Source organism: Oncorhynchus nerka, linkage group LG20, assembly GCF_034236695.1.
Source record: "Oncorhynchus nerka isolate Pitt River linkage group LG20, Oner_Uvic_2.0, whole genome shotgun sequence".
In the NCBI taxonomy this organism is placed as follows: domain Eukaryota; kingdom Metazoa; phylum Chordata; class Actinopteri; order Salmoniformes; family Salmonidae; genus Oncorhynchus; species Oncorhynchus nerka.
In genome coordinates this window covers 81,465,493-81,492,200 of record NC_088415.1, presented here as the reverse complement: position 1 = coordinate 81,492,200, position 26,708 = coordinate 81,465,493, and the positions used below count along the sequence as shown (strand labels likewise).

Sequence of the window (26,708 nt, the reverse complement as noted above, 5' to 3'; positions counted from 1 at the left end):
CCCCTAGCCATTCCACTAGACCTGGAGTAGGCCTAATCAATCATTCACCCCCTAGCCATTCCACTAGACCTAGAGTAGGCCTAATCAATCATTCAACCCCTAGCCATTCCACTAGACCTGGAGTAGGCCTAATCAATCATTCACCCCCTAGTCATTCCACTAGACCTGGAGTAGGCCTAATCAATCATTCAACCCCTAGTCATTCCACTAGACCTGGAGTAGGCCTAATCAATCATTCACCCCCTAGCCATTCCACTAGACCTAGATTAGGCCTAATCAATCATTCAACCCCTAGCCATTCCACTAGACCTGGAGTAGGCCTAATCAATCATTCACCCCCTAGCCATTCCACTAGACCTAGAGTAGGCCTAATCAATCATTCACCCCCTAGCCATTCCACTAGACCTGGAGTAGGCCTAATCAATCATTCACCCCCTAGCCATTCCACTAGACCTGGAGTAGGCCTAATCAATCATTCAACCCCTAGCCATTCCACTAGACCTGGAGTAGTCCTAATCAATCATTCACCCCCTAGCCATTCCACTAGACCTAGAGTAGGCCTAATCAATCATTCACCCCCTAGCCATTCCACTAGACCTGGAGTAGGCCTAATCAATCATTCAACCCCTAGCCATTCCACTAGACCTAGAGTAGGCCTAATCAATCATTCAACCCCTAGCCATTCCACTAGACCTAGAGTAGGCCTAATCAATCATTCACCCCCTAGCCATTCCACTAGACCTGGAGTAGGCCTAATCAATCATTCACCCCCTAGCCATTCCACTAGACCTAGAGTAGGCCTAATCAATCATTCAACCCCTAGCCATTCCACTAGACCTAGAGTAGGCCTAATCAATCATTCAACCCCTAGCCATTCCACTAGACCTAGAGTAGGCCTAATCAATCATTCAACCCCTAGCCATTCCACTAGACCTGGAGTAGGCCTAATCAATCATTCACCCCCTAGCCATTCCACTAGACCTGGAGTAGGCCTAATCAATCATTCAACCCCTAGCCATTCCACTAGACCTAGAGTAGGCCTAATCAATCATTCAACCCCTAGCCATTCCACTAGACCTGGAGTAGGCCTAATCAATCATTCAACCCCTAGCCATTCCACTAGACCTGGAGTAGGCCTAATCAATCATTCAACCCCTAGCCATTCCACTAGACCTGGAGTAGGCCTAATCAATCATTCAACCCCTAGCCATTCCACTAGACCTGGAGTAGGCCTAATCAATCATTCAACCCCTAGCCATTCCACTAGACCTGGAGTAGGCCTAATCAATCATTCAACCCCTAGCCATTCCACTAGACCTGGAGTAGGCCTAATCAATCATTCAACCCCTAGCCATTCCACTAGACCTAGAGTAGGCCTAATCAATCATTCAACCCCTAGCCATTCCACTAGACCTGGAGTAGGCCTAATCAATCATTCAACCCCTAGCCATTCCACTAGACCTAGAGTAGGCCTAATCAATCATTCAACCCCTAGCCATTCCACTAGACCTGGAGTAGGCCTAATCAATCATTCACCCCTAGCCATTCCACTAGACCTGGAGTAGGCCTAATCAATCATTCAACCCCTAGCCATTCCACTAGACCTAGAGTAGGCCTAATCAATCATTCAACCCCTAGCCATTCCACTAGACCTGGAGTAGGCCTAATCAATCATTCAACCCCTAGCCATTCCACTAGACCTGGAGTAGGCCTAATCAATCATTCAACCCCTAGCCATTCCACTAGACCTGGAGTAGGCCTAATCAATCATTCAACCCCTAGCCATTCCACTAGACCTGGAGTAGGCCTAATCAATCATTCAACCCCTAGCCATTCCACTAGACCTGGAGTAGGCCTAATCAATCATTCAACCCCTAGCCATTCCACTAGACCTGGAGTAGGCCTAATCAATCATTCAACCCCTAGCCATTCCACTAGACCTAGAGTAGGCCTAATCAATCATTCAACCCCTAGCCATTCCACTAGACCTGGAGTAGGCCTAATCAATCATTCAACCCCTAGCCATTCCACTAGACCTGGAGTAGGCCTAATCAATCATTCAACCCCTAGCCATTCCACTAGACCTGGAGTAGGCCTAATCAATCATTCAACCCCTAGCCATTCCACTAGACCTAGAGTAGGCCTAATCAATCATTCAACCCCTAGCCATTCCACTAGACCTGGAGTAGGCCTAATCAATCATTCACCCCCTAGTCATTCCACTAGACCTGGAGTAGGCCTAATCAATCATTCACCCCCTAGTCATTCCACTAGACCTAGAGTAGGCCTAATCAATCATTCAACCCCTAGTCATTCCACTAGACCTGGAGTAGGCCTAATCAATCATTCACCCCTAGCCATTCCACTAGACCTAGAGTAGGCCTAATCAATCATTCAACCCCTAGCCATTCCACTAGACCTGGAGTAGGCCTAATCAATCATTCACCCCTAGCCATTCCACTAGACCTGGAGTAGGCCTAATCAATCATTCACCCCTAGCCATTCCACTAGACCTAGAGTAGGCCTAATCAATCATTCACCCCTAGCCATTCCACTAGACCTAGAGTAGGCCTAATCAATCATTCATTCCCCTAGCCATTCCACTAGACCTAGAGTAGGCCTAATCAATCATTCACCCCCTAGCCATTCCACTAGACCTGGAGTAGGCCTAATCAATCATTCACCCCTAGCCATTCCACTAGACCTAGAGTAGGCCTAATCAATCATTCACCCCTAGCCATTCCACTAGACCTGGAGTAGGCCTAATCAATCATTCAACCCCTAGCCATTCCACTAGACCTGGAGTAGGCCTAATCAATCATTCAACCCCTAGCCATTCCACTAGACCTGGAGTAGGCCTAATCAATCATTCACCCCCTAGCCATTCCACTAGACCTGGAGTAGGCCTAATCAATCATTCACCCCTAGCCATTCCACTAGACCTGGAGTAGGCCTAATCAATCATTCACCCCTAGCCATTCCACTAGACCTGGAGTAGGCCTAATCAATCATTCACCCCCTAGCCATTCCACTAGACCTGGAGTAGGCCTAATCAATCATTCACCCCTAGCCATTCCACTAGACCTAGAGTAGGCCTAATCAATCATTCACCCCCTAGCCATTCCACTAGACCTAGAGTAGGCCTAATCAATCATTCACCCCCTAGCCATTCCACTAGACCTAGAGTAGGCCTAATCAATCATTCACCCCCTAGCCATTCCACTAGACCTGGAGTAGGCCTAATCAATCATTCACCCCCTAGCCATTCCACTAGACCTAGAGTAGGCCTAATCAATCATTCACCCCCTAGCCATTCCACTAGACCTGGAGTAGTCCTAATCAATCATTCAACCCCTAGCCATTCCACTAGACCTGGAGTAGTCCTAATCAATCATTCAACCCCTAGCCATTCCACTAGACCTAGAGTAGGCCTAATCAATCATTCAACCCCTAGCCATTCCACTAGACCTAGAGTAGGCCTAATCAATCATTCAACCCCTAGCCATTCCACTAGACCTAGAGTAGGCCTAATCAATCATTCAACCCCTAGCCATTCCACTAGACCTGGAGTAGGCCTAATCAATCATTCACCCCCTAGCCATTCCACTAGACCTGGAGTAGGCCTAATCAATCATTCAACCCCTAGCCATTCCACTAGACCTAGAGTAGGCCTAATCAATCATTCAACCCCTAGCCATTCCACTAGACCTGGAGTAGGCCTAATCAATCATTCAACCCCTAGCCATTCCACTAGACCTGGAGTAGGCCTAATCAATCATTCAACCCCTAGCCATTCCACTAGACCTGGAGTAGGCCTAATCAATCATTCAACCCCTAGCCATTCCACTAGACCTGGAGTAGGCCTAATCAATCATTCAACCCCTAGCCATTCCACTAGACCTGGAATAGGCCTAATCAATCATTCACCCCCTAGCCATTCCACTAGACCTGGAGTAGGCCTAATCAATCATTCACCCCCTAGCCATTCCACTAGACCTAGAGTAGGCCTAATCAATCATTCACCCCCTAGCCATTCCACTAGACCTGGAGTAGGCCTAATCAATCATTCAACCCCTAGCCATTCCACTAGACCTGGAGTAGGCCTAATCAATCATTCAACCCCTAGCCATTCCACTAGACCTGGAGTAGGCCTAATCAATCATTCACCCCCTAGCCATTCCACTAGACCTGGAGTAGGCCTAATCAATCATTCACCCCCTAGCCATTCCACTAGACCTGGAGTAGGCCTAATCAATCATTCACCCCTAGCCATTCCACTAGACCTGGAGTAGGCCTAATCAATCATTCACCCCTAGCCATTCCACTAGACCTGGAGTAGGCCTAATCAATCATTCACCCCTAGCCATTCCACTAGACCTAGAGTAGGCCTAATCAATCATTCAACCCCTAGCCATTCCACTAGACCTAGAGTAGGCCTAATCAATCATTCAACCCCTAGCCATTCCACTAGACCTAGAGTAGGCCTAATCAATCATTCAACCCCTAGCCATTCCACTAGACCTGGAGTAGGCCTAATCAATCATTCACCCCTAGCCATTCCACTAGACCTGGAGTAGGCCTAATCAATCATTCAACCCCTAGCCATTCCACTAGACCTAGAGTAGGCCTAATCAATCATTCAACCCCTAGCCATTCCACTAGACCTGGAGTAGGCCTAATCAATCATTCAACCCCTAGCCATTCCACTAGACCTGGAGTAGGCCTAATCAATCATTCAACCCCTAGCCATTCCACTAGACCTGGAGTAGGCCTAATCAATCATTCAACCCCTAGCCATTCCACTAGACCTGGAGTAGGCCTAATCAATCATTCAACCCCTAGCCATTCCACTAGACCTGGAGTAGGCCTAATCAATCATTCAACCCCTAGCCATTCCACTAGACCTGGAGTAGGCCTAATCAATCATTCAACCCCTAGCCATTCCACTAGACCTAGAGTAGGCCTAATCAATCATTCAACCCCTAGCCATTCCACTAGACCTGGAGTAGGCCTAATCAATCATTCAACCCCTAGCCATTCCACTAGACCTGGAGTAGGCCTAATCAATCATTCAACCCTAGCCATTCCACTAGACCTGGAGTAGGCCTAATCAATCATTCAACCCCTAGCCATTCCACTAGACCTAGAGTAGGCCTAATCAATCATTCAACCCCTATCCATTCCACTAGACCTGGAGTAGGCCTAATCAATCATTCACCCCCTAGTCATTCCACTAGACCTGGAGTAGGCCTAATCAATCATTCACCCCCTAGTCATTCCACTAGACCTAGAGTAGGCCTAATCAATCATTCAACCCCTAGTCATTCCACTAGACCTGGAGTAGGCCTAATCAATCATTCACCCCCTAGCCATTCCACTAGACCTAGAGTAGGCCTAATCAATCATTCAACCCCTAGCCATTCCACTAGACCTGGAGTAGGCCTAATCAATCATTCACCCCCTAGCCATTCCACTAGACCTGGAGTAGGCCTAATCAATCATTCACCCCCTAGCCATTCCACTAGACCTAGAGTAGGCCTAATCAATCATTCACCCCCTAGTCATTCCACTAGACCTAGAGTAGGCCTAATCAATCATTCAACCCCTAGCCATTCCACTAGACCTGGAGTAGGCCTAATCAATCATTCACCCCTAGCCATTCCACTAGACCTGGAGTAGGCCTAATCAATCATTCACCCCCTAGCCATTCCACTAGACCTAGAGTAGGCCTAATCAATCATTCACCCCCTAGCCATTCCACTAGACCTGGAGTAGGCCTAATCAATCATTCAACCCCTAGCCATTCCACTAGACCTGGAGTAGGCCTAATCAATCATTCAACCCCTAGCCATTCCACTAGACCTGGAGTAGGCCTAATCAATCATTCACCCCCTAGCCATTCCACTAGACCTGGAGTAGGCCTAATCAATCATTCACCCCCTAGCCATTCCACTAGACCTGGAGTAGGCCTAATCAATCATTCACCCCCTAGCCATTCCACTAGACCTGGAGTAGGCCTAATCAATCATTCACCCCTAGCCATTCCACTAGACCTGGAGTAGGCCTAATCAATCATTCACCCCTAGCCATTCCACTAGACCTAGAGTAGGCCTAATCAATCATTCACCCCCTAGCCATTCCACTAGACCTAGAGTAGGCCTAATCAATCATTCACCCCTAGCCATTCCACTAGACCTAGAGTAGGCCTAATCAATCATTCACCCCTAGCCATTCCACTAGACCTGGAGTAGGCCTAATCAATCATTCACCCCCTAGCCATTCCACTAGACCTAGAGTAGGCCTAATCAATCATTCACCCCCTAGCCATTCCACTAGACCTGGAGTAGTCCTAATCAATCATTCAACCCCTAGCCATTCCACTAGACCTGGAGTAGTCCTAATCAATCATTCAACCCCTAGCCATTCCACTAGACCTAGAGTAGGCCTAATCAATCATTCAACCCCTAGCCATTCCACTAGACCTAGAGTAGGCCTAATCAATCATTCAACCCCTAGCCATTCCACTAGACCTAGAGTAGGCCTAATCAATCATTCAACCCCTAGCCATTCCACTAGACCTGGAGTAGGCCTAATCAATCATTCACCCCTAGCCATTCCACTAGACCTAGAGTAGGCCTAATCAATCATTCAACCCCTAGCCATTCCACTAGACCTAGAGTAGGCCTAATCAATCATTCAACCCCTAGCCATTCCACTAGACCTGGAGTAGGCCTAATCAATCATTCAACCCCTAGCCATTCCACTAGACCTGGAGTAGGCCTAATCAATCATTCAACCCCTAGCCATTCCACTAGACCTGGAGTAGGCCTAATCAATCATTCAACCCCTAGCCATTCCACTAGACCTGGAGTAGGCCTAATCAATCATTCAACCCCTAGCCATTCCACTAGACCTGGAGTAGGCCTAATCAATCATTCACCCCTAGCCATTCCACTAGACCTGGAGTAGGCCTAATCAATCATTCACCCCTAGCCATTCCACTAGACCTAGAGTAGGCCTAATCAATCATTCACCCCTAGCCATTCCACTAGACCTGGAGTAGGCCTAATCAATCATTCAACCCCTAGCCATTCCACTAGACCTAGAGTAGGCCTAATCAATCATTCAACCCCTAGCCATTCCACTAGACCTGGAGTAGGCCTAATCAATCATTCACCCCCTAGCCATTCCACTAGACCTGGAGTAGGCCTAATCAATCATTCACCCCTAGCCATTCCACTAGACCTGGAGTAGGCCTAATCAATCATTCACCCCTAGCCATTCCACTAGACCTAGAGTAGGCCTAATCAATCATTCACCCCTAGCCATTCCACTAGACCTAGAGTAGGCCTAATCAATCATTCATTCCCCTAGCCATTCCACTAGACCTGGAGTAGGCCTAATCAATCATTCACCCCTAGCCATTCCACTAGACCTAGAGTAGGCCTAATCAATCATTCACCCCTAGCCATTCCACTAGACCTGGAGTAGGCCTAATCAATCATTCAACCCTAGCCATTCCACTAGACCTAGAGTAGGCCTAATCAATCATTCAACCCCTAGCCATTCCACTAGACCTGGAGTAGGCCTAATCAATCATTCACCCCTAGCCATTCCACTAGACCTGGAGTAGGCCTAATCAATCATTCACCCCTAGCCATTCCACTAGACCTAGAGTAGGCCTAATCAATCATTCACCCCTAGCCATTCCACTAGACCTGGAGTAGGCCTAATCAATCATTCAACCCTAGTAGGCCTAATCATTCCACTAGACCTGGAGACCTGGAGTAGGCCTAATCAATCATTCAACCCCTAGCCATTCCACTAGACCTGGAGTAGGCCTAATCAATCATTCACCCCTAGCCATTCCACTAGACCTGGAGTAGGCCTAATCAATCATTCACCCCCTAGCCATTCCACTAGACCTGGAGTAGGCCTAATCAATCATTCAACCCCTAGCCATTCCACTAGACCTGGAGTAGGCCTAATCAATCATTCACCCCTAGCCATTCCACTAGACCTGGAGTAGGCCTAATCAATCATTCACCCCTAGCCATTCCACTAGACCTAGAGTAGGCCTAATCAATCATTCACCCCTAGCCATTCCACTAGACCTAGAGTAGGCCTAATCAATCATTCACCCTAGCCATTCCACTAGACCTAGAGTAGGCCTAATCAATCATTCACCCCTAGCCATTCCACTAGACCTGGAGTAGGCCTAATCAATCATTCACCCCTAGCCATTCCACTAGACCTAGAGTAGGCCTAATCAATCATTCACCCCTAGCCATTCCACTAGACCTGGAGTAGTCCTAATCAATCATTCAACCCCTAGCCATTCCACTAGACCTGGAGTAGTCCTAATCAATCATTCAACCCCTAGCCATTCCACTAGACCTAGAGTAGGCCTAATCAATCATTCACCTCCTAGCCATTCCACTAGACCTAGAGTAGGCCTAATCAATCATTCAACCCCTAGCCATTCCACTAGACCTGGAGTAGGCCTAATCAATCATTCACCCCTAGCCATTCCACTAGACCTGGAGTAGGCCTAATCAATCATTCACCCCTAGCCATTCCACTAGACCTGGAGTAGGCCTAATCAATCATTCACCCCCTAGCCATTCCACTAGACCTGGAGTAGGCCTAATCAATCATTCACCCCCTAGCCATTCCACTAGACCTGGAGTAGGCCTAATCAATCATTCAACCCCTAGCCATTCCACTAGACCTGGAGTAGGCCTAATCAATCATTCAACCCCTAGCCATTCCACTAGACCTAGAGTAGGCCTAATCAATCATTCAATCCCCTAGCCATTCCACTAGACCTAGAGTAGGCCTAATCAATCATTCACCCCTAGCCATTCCACTAGACCTGGATTAGGCCTAATCAATCATTCAACCCCTAGCCATTCCACTAGACCTGGAGTAGGCCTAATCAATCATTCACCCCTAGCCATTCCACTAGACCTGGAGTAGGCCTAATCAATCATTCAACCCCTAGCCATTCCACTAGACCTAGAGTAGGCCTAATCAATCATTCAATTCCCCTAGCCATTCCACTAGACCTAGAGTAGGCCTAATCAATCATTCAACCCCTAGCCATTCCACTAGAATAGGCCTAATCAATCATTCACCCCTAGCCATTCCACTAGACCTGGAGTAGGCCTAATCAATCATTCAACCCCTAGCCATTCCACTAGACCTGGAGTAGGCCTAATCAATCATTCAACCCCTAGCCATTCCACTAGACCTAGAGTAGGCCTAATCAATCATTCAACCCCTAGCCATTCCACTAGACCTAGAGTAGGCCAATAATCAATCATTAATCACCCCTAGCCATTCCACTAGACCTGGAGTAGGCCTAATCAATCATTCACCCCCTAGCCATTCCACTAGACCTAGAGTAGGCCTAATCAATCATTCACCCCCTAGCCATTCCACTAGACCTAGAGTAGGCCTAATCAATCATTCACCCCTAGCCATTCCACTAGACCTGGAGTAGGCCTAATCAATCATTCACCCCTAGCCATTCCACTAGACCTGGAGTAGGCCTAATCAATCATTCAACCCCTAGCCATTCCACTAGACCTGAGAGGTAGGACCCTAATCAATCATTCAACCCCTAGCCATTCCACTAGACCTGGAGTAGGCCTAATCAATAGCCATTCCACTAGACCTGGAGTAGGCCATTCATTCACCCCTAGCCATTCCACTAGACCTGGAGTAGGGCCAATCAATCAATCAATCAATCACCCCTAGCCATTCCACTAGACCTAGAGTAGGCCTAATCAATCATTCACCCCCTAGCCATTCCACTAGACCTGGAGTAGGCCTAATCAATCATTCACCCCTAGCCATTCCACTAGACCTGGAGTAGGCCTAATCAATCATTCAGCCATTCCCCTAGCCATTCCACTAGACCTGGAGTAGGCCTAATCAATCATTCACCCCTAGCCATTCCACTAGACCTGGAGTAGGCCTAATCAATCATTCAACCCCTAGCCATTCCACTAGACCTGGAGTAGGCCTAATCAATCATTCACCCCCTAGCCATTCCACTAGACCTGGAGTAGGCCTAATCAATCATTCAACCCCTAGCCATTCCACTAGACCTAGAGTAGGCCTAATCAATCATTCACCCCTAGCCATTCCACTAGACCTGGAGTAGGCCTAATCAATCATTCACCCCCCCTAGCCATTCCACTAGACCTGGAGTAGGCCTAATCAATCATTCACCCCTAGCCATTCCACTAGACCTAGAGTAGGCCTAATCAATCATTCAACCCCTAGCCATTCCACTAGACCTGGAGTAGGCCTAATCAATCATTCAACCCCTAGCCATTCCACTAGACCTGGAGTAGGCCTAATCAATCATTCAACCCCTAGCCATTCCACTAGACCTGGAGTAGGCCTAATCAATCATTCACCCCTAGCCATTCCACTAGACCTGGAGTAGGCCTAATCAATCATTCACCCCTAGCCATTCCACTAGACCTGGAGTAGGCCTAATCAATCATTCACCCCCTAGCCATTCCACTAGACCTGGAGTAGGCCTAATCAATCATTCACCCCTAGCCATTCCACTAGACCTGGAGTAGGCCTAATCAATCATTCACCCCTAGCCATTCCACTAGACCTAGAGTAGGCCTAATCAATCATTCAATTCCCCCTAGCCATTCCACTAGACCTAGAGTAGGCCTAATCAATCATTCAACCCCTAGCCATTCCACTAGACCTAGAGTAGGCCTAATCAATCATTCAACCCCTAGCCATTCCACTAGACCTGGAGTAGGCCTAATCAATCATTCACACCCTAGCCATTCCACTAGACCTAGAGTAGGCCTAATCAATCATTCAACCCCTAGCCATTCCACTAGACCTAGAGTAGGCCTAATCAATCATTCAACCCCTAGCCATTCCACTAGACCTGGAGTAGGCCTAATCAATCATTCAACCCCTAGCCATTCCACTAGACCTAGAGTAGGCCTAATCAATCATTCACCCCTAGCCATTCCACTAGACCTGGAGTAGGCCTAATCAATCATTCAACCCCTAGCCATTCCACTAGACACTAGGAGTAGGCCTAATCAATCATTCAACCCCTAGCCATTCCACTAGACCTGGAGTAGGCCTAATCAATCATTCAACCCCTAGCCATTCCACTAGACCTGGAGTAGGCCTAATCAATCATTCAATCACCCCTAGCCATTCCACTAGACCTGGAGTAGGCCTAATCAATCATTCACCCCTAGCCATTCCACTAGACCTGGAGTAGGCCTAATCAATCATTCACCCCTAGCCATTCCACTAGACCTGGAGTAGGCCTAATCAATCATTCACCCCCTAGCCATTCCACTAGACCTGGAGTAGGCCTAATCAATCATTCAACCCCTAGCCATTCCACTAGACCTAGAGTAGGCCTAATCAATCATTCACCCCATTCCACTAGACCTAGCCATTCCACTAGACCTAGGAGTAGGCCTAATCAATCATTCACCCCTAGCCATTCCACTAGACCTGGAGTAGGCCTAATCAATCATTCAACCCCCTAGCCATTCCACTAGACCTAGAGTAGGCCTAATCAATCATTCAACCCCTAGCCATTCCACTAGACCTGGAGTAGGCCTAATCAATCATTCAACCCCTAGCCATTCCACTAGACCTGGAGTAGGCCTAATCAATCATTCCCCCTAGCCATTCCACTAGACCTGGAGTAGGCCTAATCAATCATTCACCCCTAGCCATTCCACATTCCACTAGACCTGGAGTAGGCCTAATCAATCATTCAACCCCTAGCCATTCCACTAGACCTGGAGTAGGCCTAATCAATCATTCACCCCTAGCCATTCCACTAGACCTGGAGTAGGCCTAATCAATCATTCAACCCCTAGCCATTCCACTAGACCTAGAGTAGGCCTAATCAATCATTCACCCCTAGCCATTCCACTAGACCTGGAGTAGGCCTAATCAATCATTCACTAGACCCTAGCCATTCCACTAGACCTGGAGTAGGCCTAATCAATCATTCACCCCTAGCCATTCCACTAGACCTAGAGTAGGCCTAATCAATCATTCACCCCCTAGCCATTCCACTAGACCTGGAGTAGGCCTAATCAATCATTCACCCCCTAGCCATTCCACTAGACCTGGAGTAGGCCTAATCAATCATTCACCCCTAGCCATTCCACTAGACCTAGAGTAGGCCTAATCAATCATTCAACCCCTAGCCATTCCACTAGACCTAGAGTAGGCCTAATCAATCATTCAACCCTAGCCATTCCACTAGACCTGGAGTAGGCCTAATCAATCATTTAGCCATTCCCTAGACCTAGCCTAATCAATCATTCACTAGCCATTCCACCTGGAGTAGGCCTAATCAATCATTCATTCACCCCTAGCCATTCCACTAGACCTGGAGTAGGCCTAATCAATCATTCACCCCTAGCCATTCCACTAGACCTGGAGTAGGCCTAATCAATCATTCAATTCCACCCTAGCCATTCCACTAGCCAGACCTGGAGTAGGCCTAATCAATCATTCAACCCTAGCCATTCCACTAGACCTGGAGTAGGCCTAATCAATCAATCAACCCCTAGCCATTCCACTAGACCTAGAGTAGGCTAATCTAATCAATCATTCAACCCCTAGCCATTCCACTAGACCTGGAGTAGGCCTAATCAATCAATCAACCCCTAGCCATTCCACTAGACCTAGAGTAGGCCTAATCAATCATTCACCCCTAGCCATTCCACTAGACCTGGAGTAGGCCTAATCAATCATTCACCCCTAGCCATTCCACTAGACCTAGAGTAGGCCTAATCAATCATTCAACCCCTAGCCATTCCACTAGACCTAGAGTAGGCCTAATCAATCATTCACCCCTAGCCATTCCACTAGACCTAGAGTAGGCCTAATCAATCATTCAACCCTAGCCATTCCACTAGACCTAGAGAGTAGGCCTAATCAATCATTCAACCCCTAGCCATTCCACTAGACCTGGAGTAGGCCTAATCAATCATTCAATTCCACCCTAGCCATTCCACTAGACCTGGAGTAGGCCTAATCAATCATTCACCCCTAGCCATTCCACTAGACCTGGAGTAGGCCTAATCAATCATTCAACCCCTAGCCATTCCACTAGACCTGGAGTAGGCCTAATCAATCATTCACCCCTAGCCATTCCACTAGACCTGGAGTAGGCCTAATCAATCATTCAACCCCTAGCCATTCCACTAGACCTGGAGTAGGCCTAATCAATCATTCAACCCCTAGCCATTCCACTAGACCTGGAGTAGGCCTAATCAATCATTCACCCCCTAGCCATTCCACTAGACCTGGAGTAGGCCTAATCAATCATTCACCCCTAGCCATTCCACTAGACCTGGAGTAGGCCTAATCAATCATTCATTCCCCCTAGCCATTCATTCACTAGATTCCCTAGAGTAGGCCTAATCAATCATTCACCCCCTAGCCATTCCACTAGACCTGGAGTAGGCCTAATCAATCATTCACCCCCTAGCCATTCCACTAGACCTAGAGTAGGCCTAATCAATCATTCAACCCCTAGCCATTCCACTAGACCTGGAGTAGGCCTAATCAATCATTCAACCCCTAGCCATTCCACTAGACCTGGAGTAGGCCTAATCAATCATTCAACCCCTAGCCATTCCACTAGACCTGGAGTAGGCCTAATCAATCATTCAACCCCTAGCCATTCCACTAGACCTGGAGTAGGCCTAATCAATCATTCACCCCTAGCCATTCCACTAGACCTGGAGTAGGCCTAATCAATCATTCACCCCTAGCCATTCCACTAGACCTGGAGTAGGCCTAATCAATCATTCAACCCTAGCCATTCCACTAGACCTAGAGTAGGCCTAATCAATCATTCACCCCCTAGCCATTCCACTAGACCTGGAGTAGGCCTAATCAATCATTCACCCCTAGCCATTCCACTAGACCTAGAGTAGGCCTAATCAATCATTCACCCCTAGCCATTCCACTAGACCTGGAGTAGGCCTAATCAATCATTCACCCCTAGCCATTCCACTAGACCTAGAGTAGGCCTAATCAATCATTCAACCCCTAGCCATTCCACTAGACCTGGAGTAGGCCTAATCAATCATTCAACCCCTAGCCATTCCACTAGACCTGGAGTAGGCCTAATCAATCATTCACCCCCTAGCCATTCCACTAGATCTAGAGTAGGCCTAATCAATCATTCAACCCCTAGCCATTCCACTAGACCTGGTGTAGGCCTAATCAATCATTCACCCCCTAGCCATTCCACTAGACCTGGAGTAGGCCTAATCAATCATTCAACCCCTAGCCATTCCACTAGATCTAGAGTAGGCCTAATCAATCATTCAACCCCTAGCCATTCCACTAGATCTAGAGTAGGCCTAATCAATCATTCAACCCCTAGCCATTCCACTAGATCTAGAGTAGGCCTAATCAATCATTCAACCCCTAGCCATTCCACTAGACCTGGAGTAGGCCTAATCAATCATTCACCCCCTAGCCATTCCACTAGACCTAGAGTAGGCCTAATCAATCATTCAATCATTCCTAGCCATTCCACTAGACCTGGAGTAGGCCTAATCAATCATTCAACCCCTAGCCATTCCACTAGACCTGGAGTAGGCCTAATCAATCATTCAACCCCTAGCCATTCCACTAGACCTGGAGTAGGCCTAATCAATCATTCAACCCCTAGCCATTCCACTAGACCTGGAGTAGGCCTAATCAATCATTCACCCCCTAGCCATTCCACTAGATCTAGAGTAGGCCTAATCAATCATTCAACCCCTAGCCATTCCACTAGACCTGGAGTAGGCCTAATCAATCATTCAACCCCTAGCCATTCCACTAGACCTAGAGTAGGCCTAATCAATCATTCAACCCTAGCCATTCCACTAGACCTGGAGTAGGCCTAATCAATCATTCAACCCCTAGCCATTCCACTAGACCTGGAGTAGGCCTAATCAATCATTCAACCCCTAGCCATTCCACTAGACCTAGAGTAGGCCTAATCAATCATTCAACCCCTAGCCATTCCACTAGACCTGGAGTAGGCCTAATCAATCATTCAACCCCTAGCCATTCCACTAGACCTGGAGTAGGCCTAATCAATCATTCACCCCCTAGCCATTCCACTAGATCTAGAGTAGGCCTAATCAATCATTCAACCCCTAGCCATTCCACTAGACCTGGTGTAGGCCTAATCAATCATTCACCCCCTAGCCATTCCACTAGACCTGGAGTAGGCCTAATCAATCATTCAACCCCTAGCCATTCCACTAGATCTAGAGTAGGCCTAATCAATCATTCAACCCCTAGCCATTCCACTAGATCTAGAGTAGGCCTAATCAATCATTCAACCCCTAGCCATTCCACTAGATCTAGAGTAGGCCTAATCAATCATTCAACCCCTAGCCATTCCACTAGACCTGGAGTAGGCCTAATCAATCATTCACCCCCTAGCCATTCCACTAGACCTAGAGTAGGCCTAATCAATCATTCAACCCCTAGCCATTCCACTAGACCTGGAGTAGGCCTAATCAATCATTCAACCCCTAGCCATTCCACTAGACCTGGAGTAGGCCTAATCAATCATTCAACCCCTAGCCATTCCACTAGACCTGGAGTAGGCCTAATCAATCATTCAACCCCTAGCCATTCCACTAGACCTGGAGTAGGCCTAATCAATCATTCACCCCCTAGCCATTCCACTAGATCTAGAGTAGGCCTAATCAATCATTCAACCCCTAGCCATTCCACTAGACCTGGAGTAGGCCTAATCAATCATTCAACCCCTAGCCATTCCACTAGACCTAGAGTAGGCCTAATCAATCATTCAACCCCTAGCCATTCCACTAGACCTGGAGTAGGCCTAATCAATCATTCAACCCCTAGCCATTCCACTAGACCTGGAGTAGGCCTAATCAATCATTCAACCCCTAGCCATTCCACTAGACCTAGAGTAGGCCTAATCAATCATTCAACCCCTAGCCATTCCACTAGACCTAGAGTAGGCCTAATCAATCATTCAACCCCTAGTCATTCCACTAGACCTGGAGTAGGCCTAATCAATCATTCAACCCCTAGCCATTCCACTAGACCTGGAGTAGTCCTAATCAATCATTCAACCCCTAGCCATTCCACTAGACCTGGAGTAGGCCTAATCAATCATTCAACCCCTAGCCATTCCACTAGACCTGGAGTAGGCCTAATCAATCATTCAACCCCTAGCCATTCCACTAGACCTAGAGTAGGCCTAATCAATCATTCAACCCCTAGCCATTCCACTAGACCTAGAGTAGGCCTAATCAATCATTCAACCCCTAGCCATTCCACTAGACCTAGAGTAGGCCTAATCAATCATTCAATCCCTACACATATTCAGTCAATTCAATAGGTCTCAACAATTCAGATTTTCCCAAGTGCCTTGGAGTTGATTTTAGTTGACAATGTCTTCTCTGGGAATTCCTTTGTGTAATGTCCTCTCACCTCCATAGGGTTGACTGTGATGGTGAGGGTGGAGTCGTCCCAGTCCATCTCTGGGTCCTTGGCTCCATCCTCCTCACTCTTGGAGCTGTCCTGGTGGGTACTGTGGAGCCTGTAGATGCCTAGCACCACTATACACACCAGGGCGGCGATACAGATCACTACCACGACTGTGGCAGCTGGAGGGGTGCCTGTGGGGGGAGAAGTGTGTTTAAAAGATAAGTTAATCTGAAATTACAAAATCACTTCACTGTTTCATTACATTGAAAGTAGTGTATATTAGTATTATTAATGTAATATAAAAAAAAGTATGGAGGGACTGGCTTTCTGTTCTTGTGGTAAAACCGTAGAAATCTGCTGCCACATTCTTTCCATTGAGTTGTGTCTCTACACTCGGTTCTCTCTGTACACAATAGGGCAGAGATCCCCAGTTCCCTCTGCCATGTGCTCTGTCCTCCCTACCCTTGGGAGGATCACTCAGTCCTGTGTATGTGTGTGTGTGTTTGCCTGTGTGTGACCCTGAGAGAGGGAGACAGAGACAGCATGTGTCTGTATGATCTGAAGGCTTAGCCTAATCTGGATCCCCCTCCAGTTCAACCAAACACACCCTCAGGTCTTCACCGTATGTGTGTGTGTGTGTGTGTGTGTGTGTGTGTGTGTGTGTGTGTGTGTGTGTGTGTGTGTGTGTGTGTGTGTGTGTGTGTGTGTGTGTGTGTGTGTGTGTGTGTGTGTGTGTGTGTGTGTGTGTGTGTGTGTGTGTGTGTGTGTGTGTGTGTGTGTGTGTGCGTGCGAACTGCTGGGTGCCTTACCTGAGATGTGGGAATTGACAGAGTGCACCATCAGTGGATGATGCACTGACCGCATGTACTGGGATTGGACAGCCATGTGATTGACATGCTCTACGGGTGCTGCCTTGTGAACGAGGCTAACCTGAGGGCGGGACAAAGAACATATCAGTCAGTATGGAGATGGCACTGATGCAGACAAAGACAGACAGGGATAAAGGGTAAATGGGGCTGGGTGATAAGTGATGGTGCAGAAATGTGGCGAAAAAGAGTGTTCAGGAGTGTGAGAAAAGGAGAGAGAGGTGTTAAAATAGGTATGAAGACAGAAGAGAGGCAGTGGTGGAAATATGAGAGAATAGAATGTGTGAGTGGGGGTGAAGTAGAAAAGAGAACCGTTTCATCCCTGACCTCTAAGTTAAACTCATTACTGGTGTAGCGTCCATTGAGCTCAGAGCAGGTGAGCCTGAACCTCCTGTTACTCAGGGTCGCCGGGCGCCAGTTCCTGTAGCGCACCTGCCTGAGGGCCTCCTCATAATGGGCCATGGAGTCCACACCTAGGGAAAAAGACAGGTGAAAAGGCATTATTACCAAGGGTGTTCCTGGTGTTCCCAACCAAATATAGATGGTGTCCCCCAGGGCTCAGCACTGGGCCCAGTGTTTTTCTCAAGACACTAATATAAATATCTTGACCTCAATCCCATAGAAAATTTGTGGGCAGAACTGAAAAAGCGTGTGCGAGCAAGGAGGCTTACAAACCTGACTCCGTTACACCAGCTCTGTGAGGAAGAATGGGCCAAAATTCACCCAACTTATTGTGGGAAGCTTGTGGAAAGCTACCCGAAACGTTTCACCTAAGTTAAAAAATTTAAAGGCAATGCTACCAAATACTAATTGAGTGTATGTAAACTTCTGACCCACTGGGAATGTGATGAAATAAATAAAAGCTGAAATAATCACTCTACTATTATTCTGACATTTCACATTCTTAAAATAAAGTGGTGATCCTAACTGACCTAAGACAGGGATTTTTTACTCTGATTAAATGTCAGGAATTGTGAAAAACTGAGTTTAAATGTATTTGGCTAATGTGTATGTAAACTTCCGACTTCAACTACACGTACCATATATGGATATTCCTGAGGTGGAGTTCGTGGCGTCCAGGTGTTTCCCCATTAGAGAGCTGTGGTGAATCTCCAGACTCTCTTGCTCCGGGTTGAGCTCCTCTCCGATCACCAGGACATCACAGTAATCCAGGTTGTGCATCGCCTCCAGAACACCAGGCCTGTAGACTAAACACATATACACAAACGCACACAAAATCAAACACAGACACGGATGCACAAACACACACTTTTACAACTTGACTATTTGGGATCACATCATGCTGATCAACATGTATCCACGGTAACCGGCCCCTCATCCACCTGCGCTGAATGGCACACCGTCACCCTTGGTTACAGTGCTGGTGATGCGCAGCTCCTTGAAGGGTGCCACGCCCATGGCTCCACGCAGGTCGGCGGCAGGCCTGACGAGTTGATCTGAACCAGCGATGGTGATCCGTGGCTCGCTGGGTGGCAGGACCATTACTAAAGCCTTAATGTCTGGGATGGAGATGCATATGTCCTCCCCGAAACACCTGAGCTCCCAGGAGGAGAAGAGAAAAGTAGTAGAAAATAGAGATAGACATTAGTGTATTGACAGATGATGCAAAAAGTGCACCTTGTTTTCCTCAGGTCACGATTGTTCAGGGCAGTTTTTGTAGATAATTGGCCTACAGATAAGGAACAAGAGGGTAAGAGAGATTAGGGGAACATAATTGCCATTTGATACTGGAATCAGAATAAATTGCATTGTGTGGCACCATTAATGAGTGCTTTCACCCAAGAGGACACAGCCTAAATACTCTTTCTGGTCCTGGTAATGAATGACTTGGCACTTTTAATTTTAATTTCAGAGATCAGAGACAGTTACTGTGAAGACAGATTGTGATAGAGGCAACTGTGAAAGTGGACATCACATTGTTTTTGCAAGTGGTCTCTGTTGGCAACAAACTCTACAGCTTTTCAGAATATTTGGGAGTGAGTGATGTGCTTTTGAGACAGATGGCTCGAAACTGCCCATTTCCAATAACACACACATTCACATTTGTATACTAATTATCACATTTTCTCATCAACACAATTTAACACTTTCTCAGCCAACGGTTAACATGAAAACCCCAAACAAAGAAACATTTTAATGTTATATTTCTACATTCACTGTACCTACCTCACACACTTGTGCCTAGGGGTAAGGGCTTAGGGGCTAGGAGTTGTTTCTGGATTTGACATTCTCTCTGACACCTTTCACAGTTACTACTGTTTAAGTAGTCCTCAGATGAAGTTTCCCCTAGTCACTGATTTAAGATCAATTTTGCACTTATCCATACTGGATTACGACTTGGGGAGGGTAAGCTGAACCTAGATCTGGGATCTAGATTCTAAGGATATCCTACCCAGAGCGAGGAGCTTCCCTGCCACCCAGGCTGTCTGGGGGAAACAAGCTGGCTGTCTAAGTTCATTACAGTTTGAGGGGGGCAGTGCAGTCTCTCAGGATTAATACAAACGCTGGCACCTAAAGCCTCGAAATGACGCTTTTCAAGGGTCGGTGAAAAGTGCTCTTCACTAACTTATTTATTCATATATTTACTTTCCCACGCTAATTAAAAACAGTCTATTTGTTTATATGATAACAGTGCTTCTGGCTTTACTAGCTAAACTTACTGATTGGACTGCTTTCCCATGGTACTTGCACTAAGTCTAGGCCTAAATAAAGCATGTACTTAGATGCATTGTTCTCCTTAACTAAATAACAGACTGGCTTTGAATGGGATGTGTGTGTCTGTGTATTTACATGTATTGGAATAGGAAGAGTGTGTGTGTGTCAAATCAAAATCAAATCCAATTTATTTGTCAAAGGCGCTGAATATAACAGGTGTAGCCTTTACTGTGAAAGGCTTACTGATGAGCCCTTTCTCAACAATTCAGAGTTAAAAAGTGAGACAAATGATCAATAAGGAAATAGTAACACAAAATAACAATAACGTGGTTTATATACAAGGAGTACCGGAACAAAGTCAATGTGCAGGGGTACGAGGAGTTGAAGTAATAACGTGGTTTATATACAAGGAGTACCGGAACAAAGTCAATGTGCAGGGGTATGAGGTAGTTGAGGTAATAACGTGGCTTATATACAAGGAGTACCGGAACAAAGTCAATGTGCAGGGGTACGAGGAGTTGAAGTAATAACGTGGTTTATATACAAGGAGTACCGGAACAAAGTCAATGTGCAGGGGTACGAGGAGTTGAAGTAATAACGTGGCTTATATACAAGGAGTACCGGAACAAAGTCAATGTGCAGGGGTACGAGGAGTTGAAGTAATAACGTGGTTTATATACAAGGAGTACCGGAACAAAGTCAATGTGCAGGGGTACGAGGAGTTGAAGTAATAACGTGGTTTATATACAAGGAGTACCGGAACAAAGTCAATGTGCAGGGGTATGAGGTAGTTGAGGTAATAACGTGGCTTATATACAAGGAGTACCGGAACAAAGTCAATGTGCAGGGGTACGAGGAGTTGAAGTAATAACGTGGTTTATATACAAGGAGTACCGGAACAAAGTCAATGTGCAGGGGTACGAGGAGTTGAAGTAATAACGTGGCTTATATACAAGGAGTACCGGAACAAAGTCAATGTGCAGGGGTACGAGGTAGTTGAGGTAATAACGTGGCTTATATACAAGGAATACCGGAACAAAGTCAATGTGCAGGGGTACGAGCAGTTGAAGTAATATGTACATGTAGGTAAGTGTAAAAGTGACTAGGCAATCAGGATAGATAATAAACAGAGTAGCAGCAGCGTATGAGAAGTGTGTGTGTGTGTGTGTGTGTGTGTGTGTGTGTGTGTGTGTGTGTGTGTGTGTGTGTGTGTGTGTGTGTGTGTGTGTGTGTGTGTGTGTGTGTGTGTGTGTGTGTGTGTGTGTGTGTGTGTGTGTGTGTGTGTGTAGAGTCAGGTGAGTGTGCATAGAGCCAGCCAGTGCAGAGTCAGGGCCAAAATACCCCAGGGTCAATGCACACCAGTATTTCTACTTGCACATCCTCATCTGCACATCGATCACTCCAGTGTAAATTGCTAAATTGTAATTACATCGCTACTATTGGCCTATTTATTGCCTTACCTCCTTACTTCATTTGCACACACTGCATACAGATTTTTCTATTGTTTCTATTGAGTGTATGTTTGTTTATGTGTAACTCTGTGTTGTTGTTTTTGTCACACTGCTTTGCTTTATCTTGTCCAGGTCACAGTTTGTATATGAGAACTTGATCTCAACTGGCCTACCTGGTTAAATAAAGATAAACAAATAAATTATTTTTTTAAATGTATGTATGTGTGTGTATGAGTATGTCTGATTAGTTGATCTCCATAATTACCTTACAAACTGGCTTTAAATAGGAAGTGCGTGTGTGTGTGTGCCTGCGTGCGTGCACCTGCAATCGTGTGTGTAGATTTATCCGAATTGGCTGTAACTCCACAAACAATTACCCTGAACAACATCAGTAAAATATTTGTGGGGTGTAGCACAGTCTCCACACTAAACTAGGGCCTGTCATGCCAAATAGTGTCCCTCGGCCAAATTGTGTCCTCTCTGCGTCACAATGGGATCCGGACCTCACTAAATAAATGCCACTTGACCAGAAACACTACTAAGGGGTTGCTTCCCAAACAACACCCTGTTGCCTACATATTCCCTATGAGCCCTGATCACAAGTAGTGCACCATGTAGAGTATAGGGTGCAGTTTGGGACATAGCCAGGGACATATTTCTGCTGAGTACGAGGAGCCGTCTCTCTCTATACAAGGCAGCGGTCTGAGTTCTGAGTTCGAGTAATCCTATTACAGCTCCTGTGACAGGAGTCCACTATCCACCACAATGGTGGTTTGGCCGACCCCTCCCTCACTGTTTAACTGTGAACAGGTGTAGACACGTATGCAGGGGGCACACACACACACACACACACACACACACACACACACACACACACACACACACACACACACACATACACACACACACACACACACACACACACACACACACACACACACACACACACACACACACACACACACACACACACACTACACACACACACATACTACACTCACACACTACAGACTCACACACATACTACACTCACACACACACACACACACACACACACACACACACACACACACACACACACACACACACACACACACACACACACACACACACACACACACACACACACACAGACAGACACACACACATACTACACTCACACACATACACACACCTTTTTGACTTTTCTCCCAATCCATTCTCAGCCCTGTTCTTATTTGGGCCTGTTTCATTCCTTATATCACACTATTTCTTTCTCTCCACTCATTCACTCTCACTTACTGTCTTGTTTTGGGCCTGCATTTGTTTACCAATACATTTCATTTACTCCTATAAGACTGCATAAGTCTCTCTCTTCTCTTCTCTCTCTCCTGTTAGGTAATGGCATAAACACATGAGCTGTTACATATACATGCAAAACATTACAATCATTGAAGCATTGAAAGCATTGAAATCCAATAACTTTCTTGAAATGGTGACTAGAGGGGGAGAGAAAGACAGAGGGGATAAGGGAATAGAGGGAGACAGAAAGAGAGACAGAAAACGAGCCCGCCAGTCACCCACCCACCCAGCCAGTCACCCACCCACCCACCCAGCCACCCAATCAGCCAGTCAGCCTCCCAATCAGCCAGCCAGCCAGTCACCCACCCACCCAGCCAGTCACCCACCCACCCACCCAGCCACCCAATCAGCCAGTCAGCCACCCAATCAGCCAGCCAGTCACCCACCCACCCACCCACCCAGCCAGTCACCCACCCACCCAGCCAGTCAGCCACCCAATCAGCCAGCCAGTCTTAACAGAGCTATATTTGTCTAATGATCAACTTTCCCTCTCTGAGTGCTCTCTGGCGTGAGAAACCCTGACATAGCAGATTGCCTTCATGGCCCTCATTCATATCCTCATCATCAGCTGACGAGATGTTGGCCCCTGTGCCACAGCTCCATGGCAACCACAGCGCAACGGCATCCCAGCGGCCCTCTCAGCCGTGGCGTGGTGGGTTGGAATGGTGTGGTTACTGAGGGGAGATGTAAAGAGAGGGACATGCCTCTCCCCTCTAACACTCCTGATTAGCACATCAGACACAGAGAGACCACAGGCCGCGCCAGACAACAGACCCACACACAACCTGGAACGTACGCATGTACACACTAACCTTGAGAGCGCGCCACAAACACGGATACACACTGACCCGGGGACACACAGCGAGCAAAGGCAGAGACTCGGATGTACACACACCCCTACACCCACACCACACACTGACCCGAGGACATGCCTTTGAAGGACTCCACTTTCACACAGTAGATTCTCTATCTTTTCTCTCACTCTCCCACCATCAAAACACTTCCCCCTCTCTTTCCCCAGAGAACCACATTTCTTTACCTCTGCTGTATTTGTTTGTGTGAAATACACAAATGAAAGCTTGATAAAGTAAAATAAGTCTTTCTGTGTGCTTGGTGTGAATCATGTTTGTGTGTCTGTGCGCTCAAGCACCTATGTCTGCGCTTGTAAACTGTGTGTGAGAGAGCAAGGAAAAGAGGTTGAGGAGTGTGAGCATGTGGGTGGGAGACAGATTACAGTGTGTCTGTGTGTGGGAGACAGATTACAGTGTGTGTCTGTATGTGGGAGACAGATTACAGTGTGTGTCTGTGTGTGGGAGACAGATTACAGTGTGTGTCTGTATGTGGGAGACAGATTACAGTGTGTGTCTGTGTGTGGGAGACAGATTACAGTGTGTGTGTGGGAGACAGATTACAGTGTGTGTCTGTGTGTGGGAGACAGATTACAGTGTGTGTGTGGGAGACAGATTACAGTGTGTGTCTGTGTGTGGGAGACAGATTACAGTGTGTCTGTGTGTGGGAGACAGATTACAGTGTGTCTGTGTGTGGGAGACAGATTACAGTGTGTGTCTGTGTGTGGGAGACAGATTACAGTGTGTGTGCGTACACATACACATCTATAGGGTTCCATACTCACTGTACGGTGGTGGTGATGTGTAGCTGTCTGAGCCCTGCTGTGGGGAACTGGCGTGAGTTGATGTAGGAGACCTTGGCCATGGCTGTGTTGACACTCTCCAGGTCCTCTCCCTCCATCACCAGCACTGACTGGGCTGGGTTGAAGTGGAACTGCACACACAGAAGAACACATGAATCAACACATCGATACTAGAGGTGAAGTTAATTTACTGTGATGTCTTGAACCTCTCGATTTGTACCGTTTCTACATGGATCGCCTTAAAAATAAATACTTGACCAAAGAGTATAATCATATTTATCAGATTGATGGTGATTTTTCAGATCTCCTAACAGTAATGTTTGTAGAACACAGATGTTATGACTTATAAGGGTAAGGTGTGTTTGTAGACTTATGTCTGTTTATACAGTGCCTTGCGAAAGTATTCGGCCCCCTTGAACTTTGCAACCTTTTGCCACATTTCAGGCTTCAAACATAAAGATATAAAACTGTATTTTTTTGTGAAGAATCAACAACAAGTGGGACACAATCATGAAGTGGAATGACATTTATTGGATATTTCAAACTTTTTTAACAAATCAAAAACTGGAAAATTGGGCGTGCAAAATTATTCAGCCCCTTTACTTTCAGTGCAGCAAACTCTCTCCAGAAGTTCAGTGAGGATCTCTGAATGATCCAATGTTGACCTAAATGACTAATGATGATAAATACAATCCACCTGTGTGTAATCAAGTCTCCGTATAAATGCACCTGCACTGTGATTGTCTCAAAGGTCCGTTAAAAGCACAGAGAGCATCATGAAGAACAAGGAACACACCAGGCAGGTCCGAGATACTGTTGTGAAGAAGTTTAAAGCCGGATTTGGATACAAAAATATTTCTCAAGCTTTAAACATCCCAAGGAGCACTGTGCAAGCGATAATATTGAAATGGAAGGAGTATCAGACCACTGCAAATCTACCAAGACCTGGCCGTCCCTCTAAACTTTCAGCTCATACAAGGAGAAGACTGATCAGAGATGCAGCCAAGAGGCCCATGATCACTCTGGATGAACTGCAGATATCTACAGCTGAGGTGGGACACTCTGTCCATAGGATAACAATCAGTCGTATATTGATTAAAGATATCCATAAAAAGTGTTGTTTAAAGCCACCTGGGAGACACACCAAACATGTGGAAGAAGGTGCTCTGGTCAGATGAAACCAAAATTGAACTTTTTGGCAACAATGCAAAACGTTATGTTTGGCGTAAAAGCAACACAGCTCATCACCCTGAACACACCATCCCCACTGTCAAACATGGTGGTGGCAGCATCATGGTTTGGGCCTGCTTTTCTTCAGCAGGGACAGGGAAGATGGTTAAAATTGATGGGAAGATGGATGGAGCCAAATACAGGACCATTCTGGAAGAAAACCAGATGGAGTCTGCCAAAGACCTGAGACTGGGACGGAGATTTGTCTTCCAACAAGACAATTGATCCAAAACATAAAGCAAAATCTACAATGGAATGGTTCAAAAATAAACATATCCAGGTGTTAGAATGGCCAGGTCAAAGTCCAGACCTGAATCCAATTGAGAATCTGTGGAAAGAACTGAAAACTGCTGTTCACAAATGCTCTCCATCCAACCTCACTGAGCTCGAGCTGTCTTGCAAGGAGGAATGGGAAAAAATGTCAGTCTCTCGATGTGCAAAACTGATAGAGACATACCCCAAGCGACTTACAGCTGTAATCGCAGCAAAAGGTGGCGCTACAAAGTATTAACTTAAGGGGGCTGAATAATTTTGCACGCCCAATTTTTCAGTTTTTGATTTGTTAAAAAAGTTTGAAATATCCAATAAATGTCGTTCCACGTCATGATTGTGTCCCACTTGTTGTTGATTCTTCACAACAGTTCTTTACAGTTTTATATCTTTATGTTTGAAGCCTGAAATGTGGCAAAAGGTCGCAAAGTTCAAGGGGGCCGAATACTTTCGCAAGGCACTGTATGTGTTTGTATGTGTGTGTGTGTGCACCAGCGTGTCTGCAGAGCTGTCACCTTGATGTCCTTGCCCAGGCTCTCCAGTGAGTGGATATCCAGTCCTTCCTTACAGGCCTGTAGACAGGAGATGACTTTCTGGGTCTCGATCCTCCCTGGCCGGATGGTCAGCCCAGACAGACTGCCCCGGAAGAACTGGGTGAACCGTGGGGTGGACACCTCACCACCTAGGGAGGAGAAGAGGAAGGGTGGGAGCTCA

The 26,708-nt window shown here is 46.6% G+C and overlaps 1 protein-coding gene across 1 annotated transcript in view; it reads right to left on the bottom strand.

Annotated features, from left to right (window-relative positions):
- LOC115101588 (calsyntenin-2-like) overlaps positions 1–26,708 on the bottom strand; it is a 315,037-nt gene that overhangs the window by 5,453 nt on the left and 282,876 nt on the right. The window contains exons 10-16 of the mRNA XM_065005859.1: positions 26,510–26,676; positions 24,477–24,625; positions 18,719–18,930; positions 18,416–18,583; positions 17,703–17,848; positions 17,319–17,439; positions 16,513–16,700 (exon numbers count right to left, since the gene is read on the bottom strand). Coding sequence (XP_064861931.1) covers positions 16,513–16,700; positions 17,319–17,439; positions 17,703–17,848; positions 18,416–18,583; positions 18,719–18,930; positions 24,477–24,625; positions 26,510–26,676 — 1,151 coding nt within the window. The remainder of the gene's footprint in view (positions 1–16,512; positions 16,701–17,318; positions 17,440–17,702; positions 17,849–18,415; positions 18,584–18,718; positions 18,931–24,476; positions 24,626–26,509; positions 26,677–26,708) is intronic.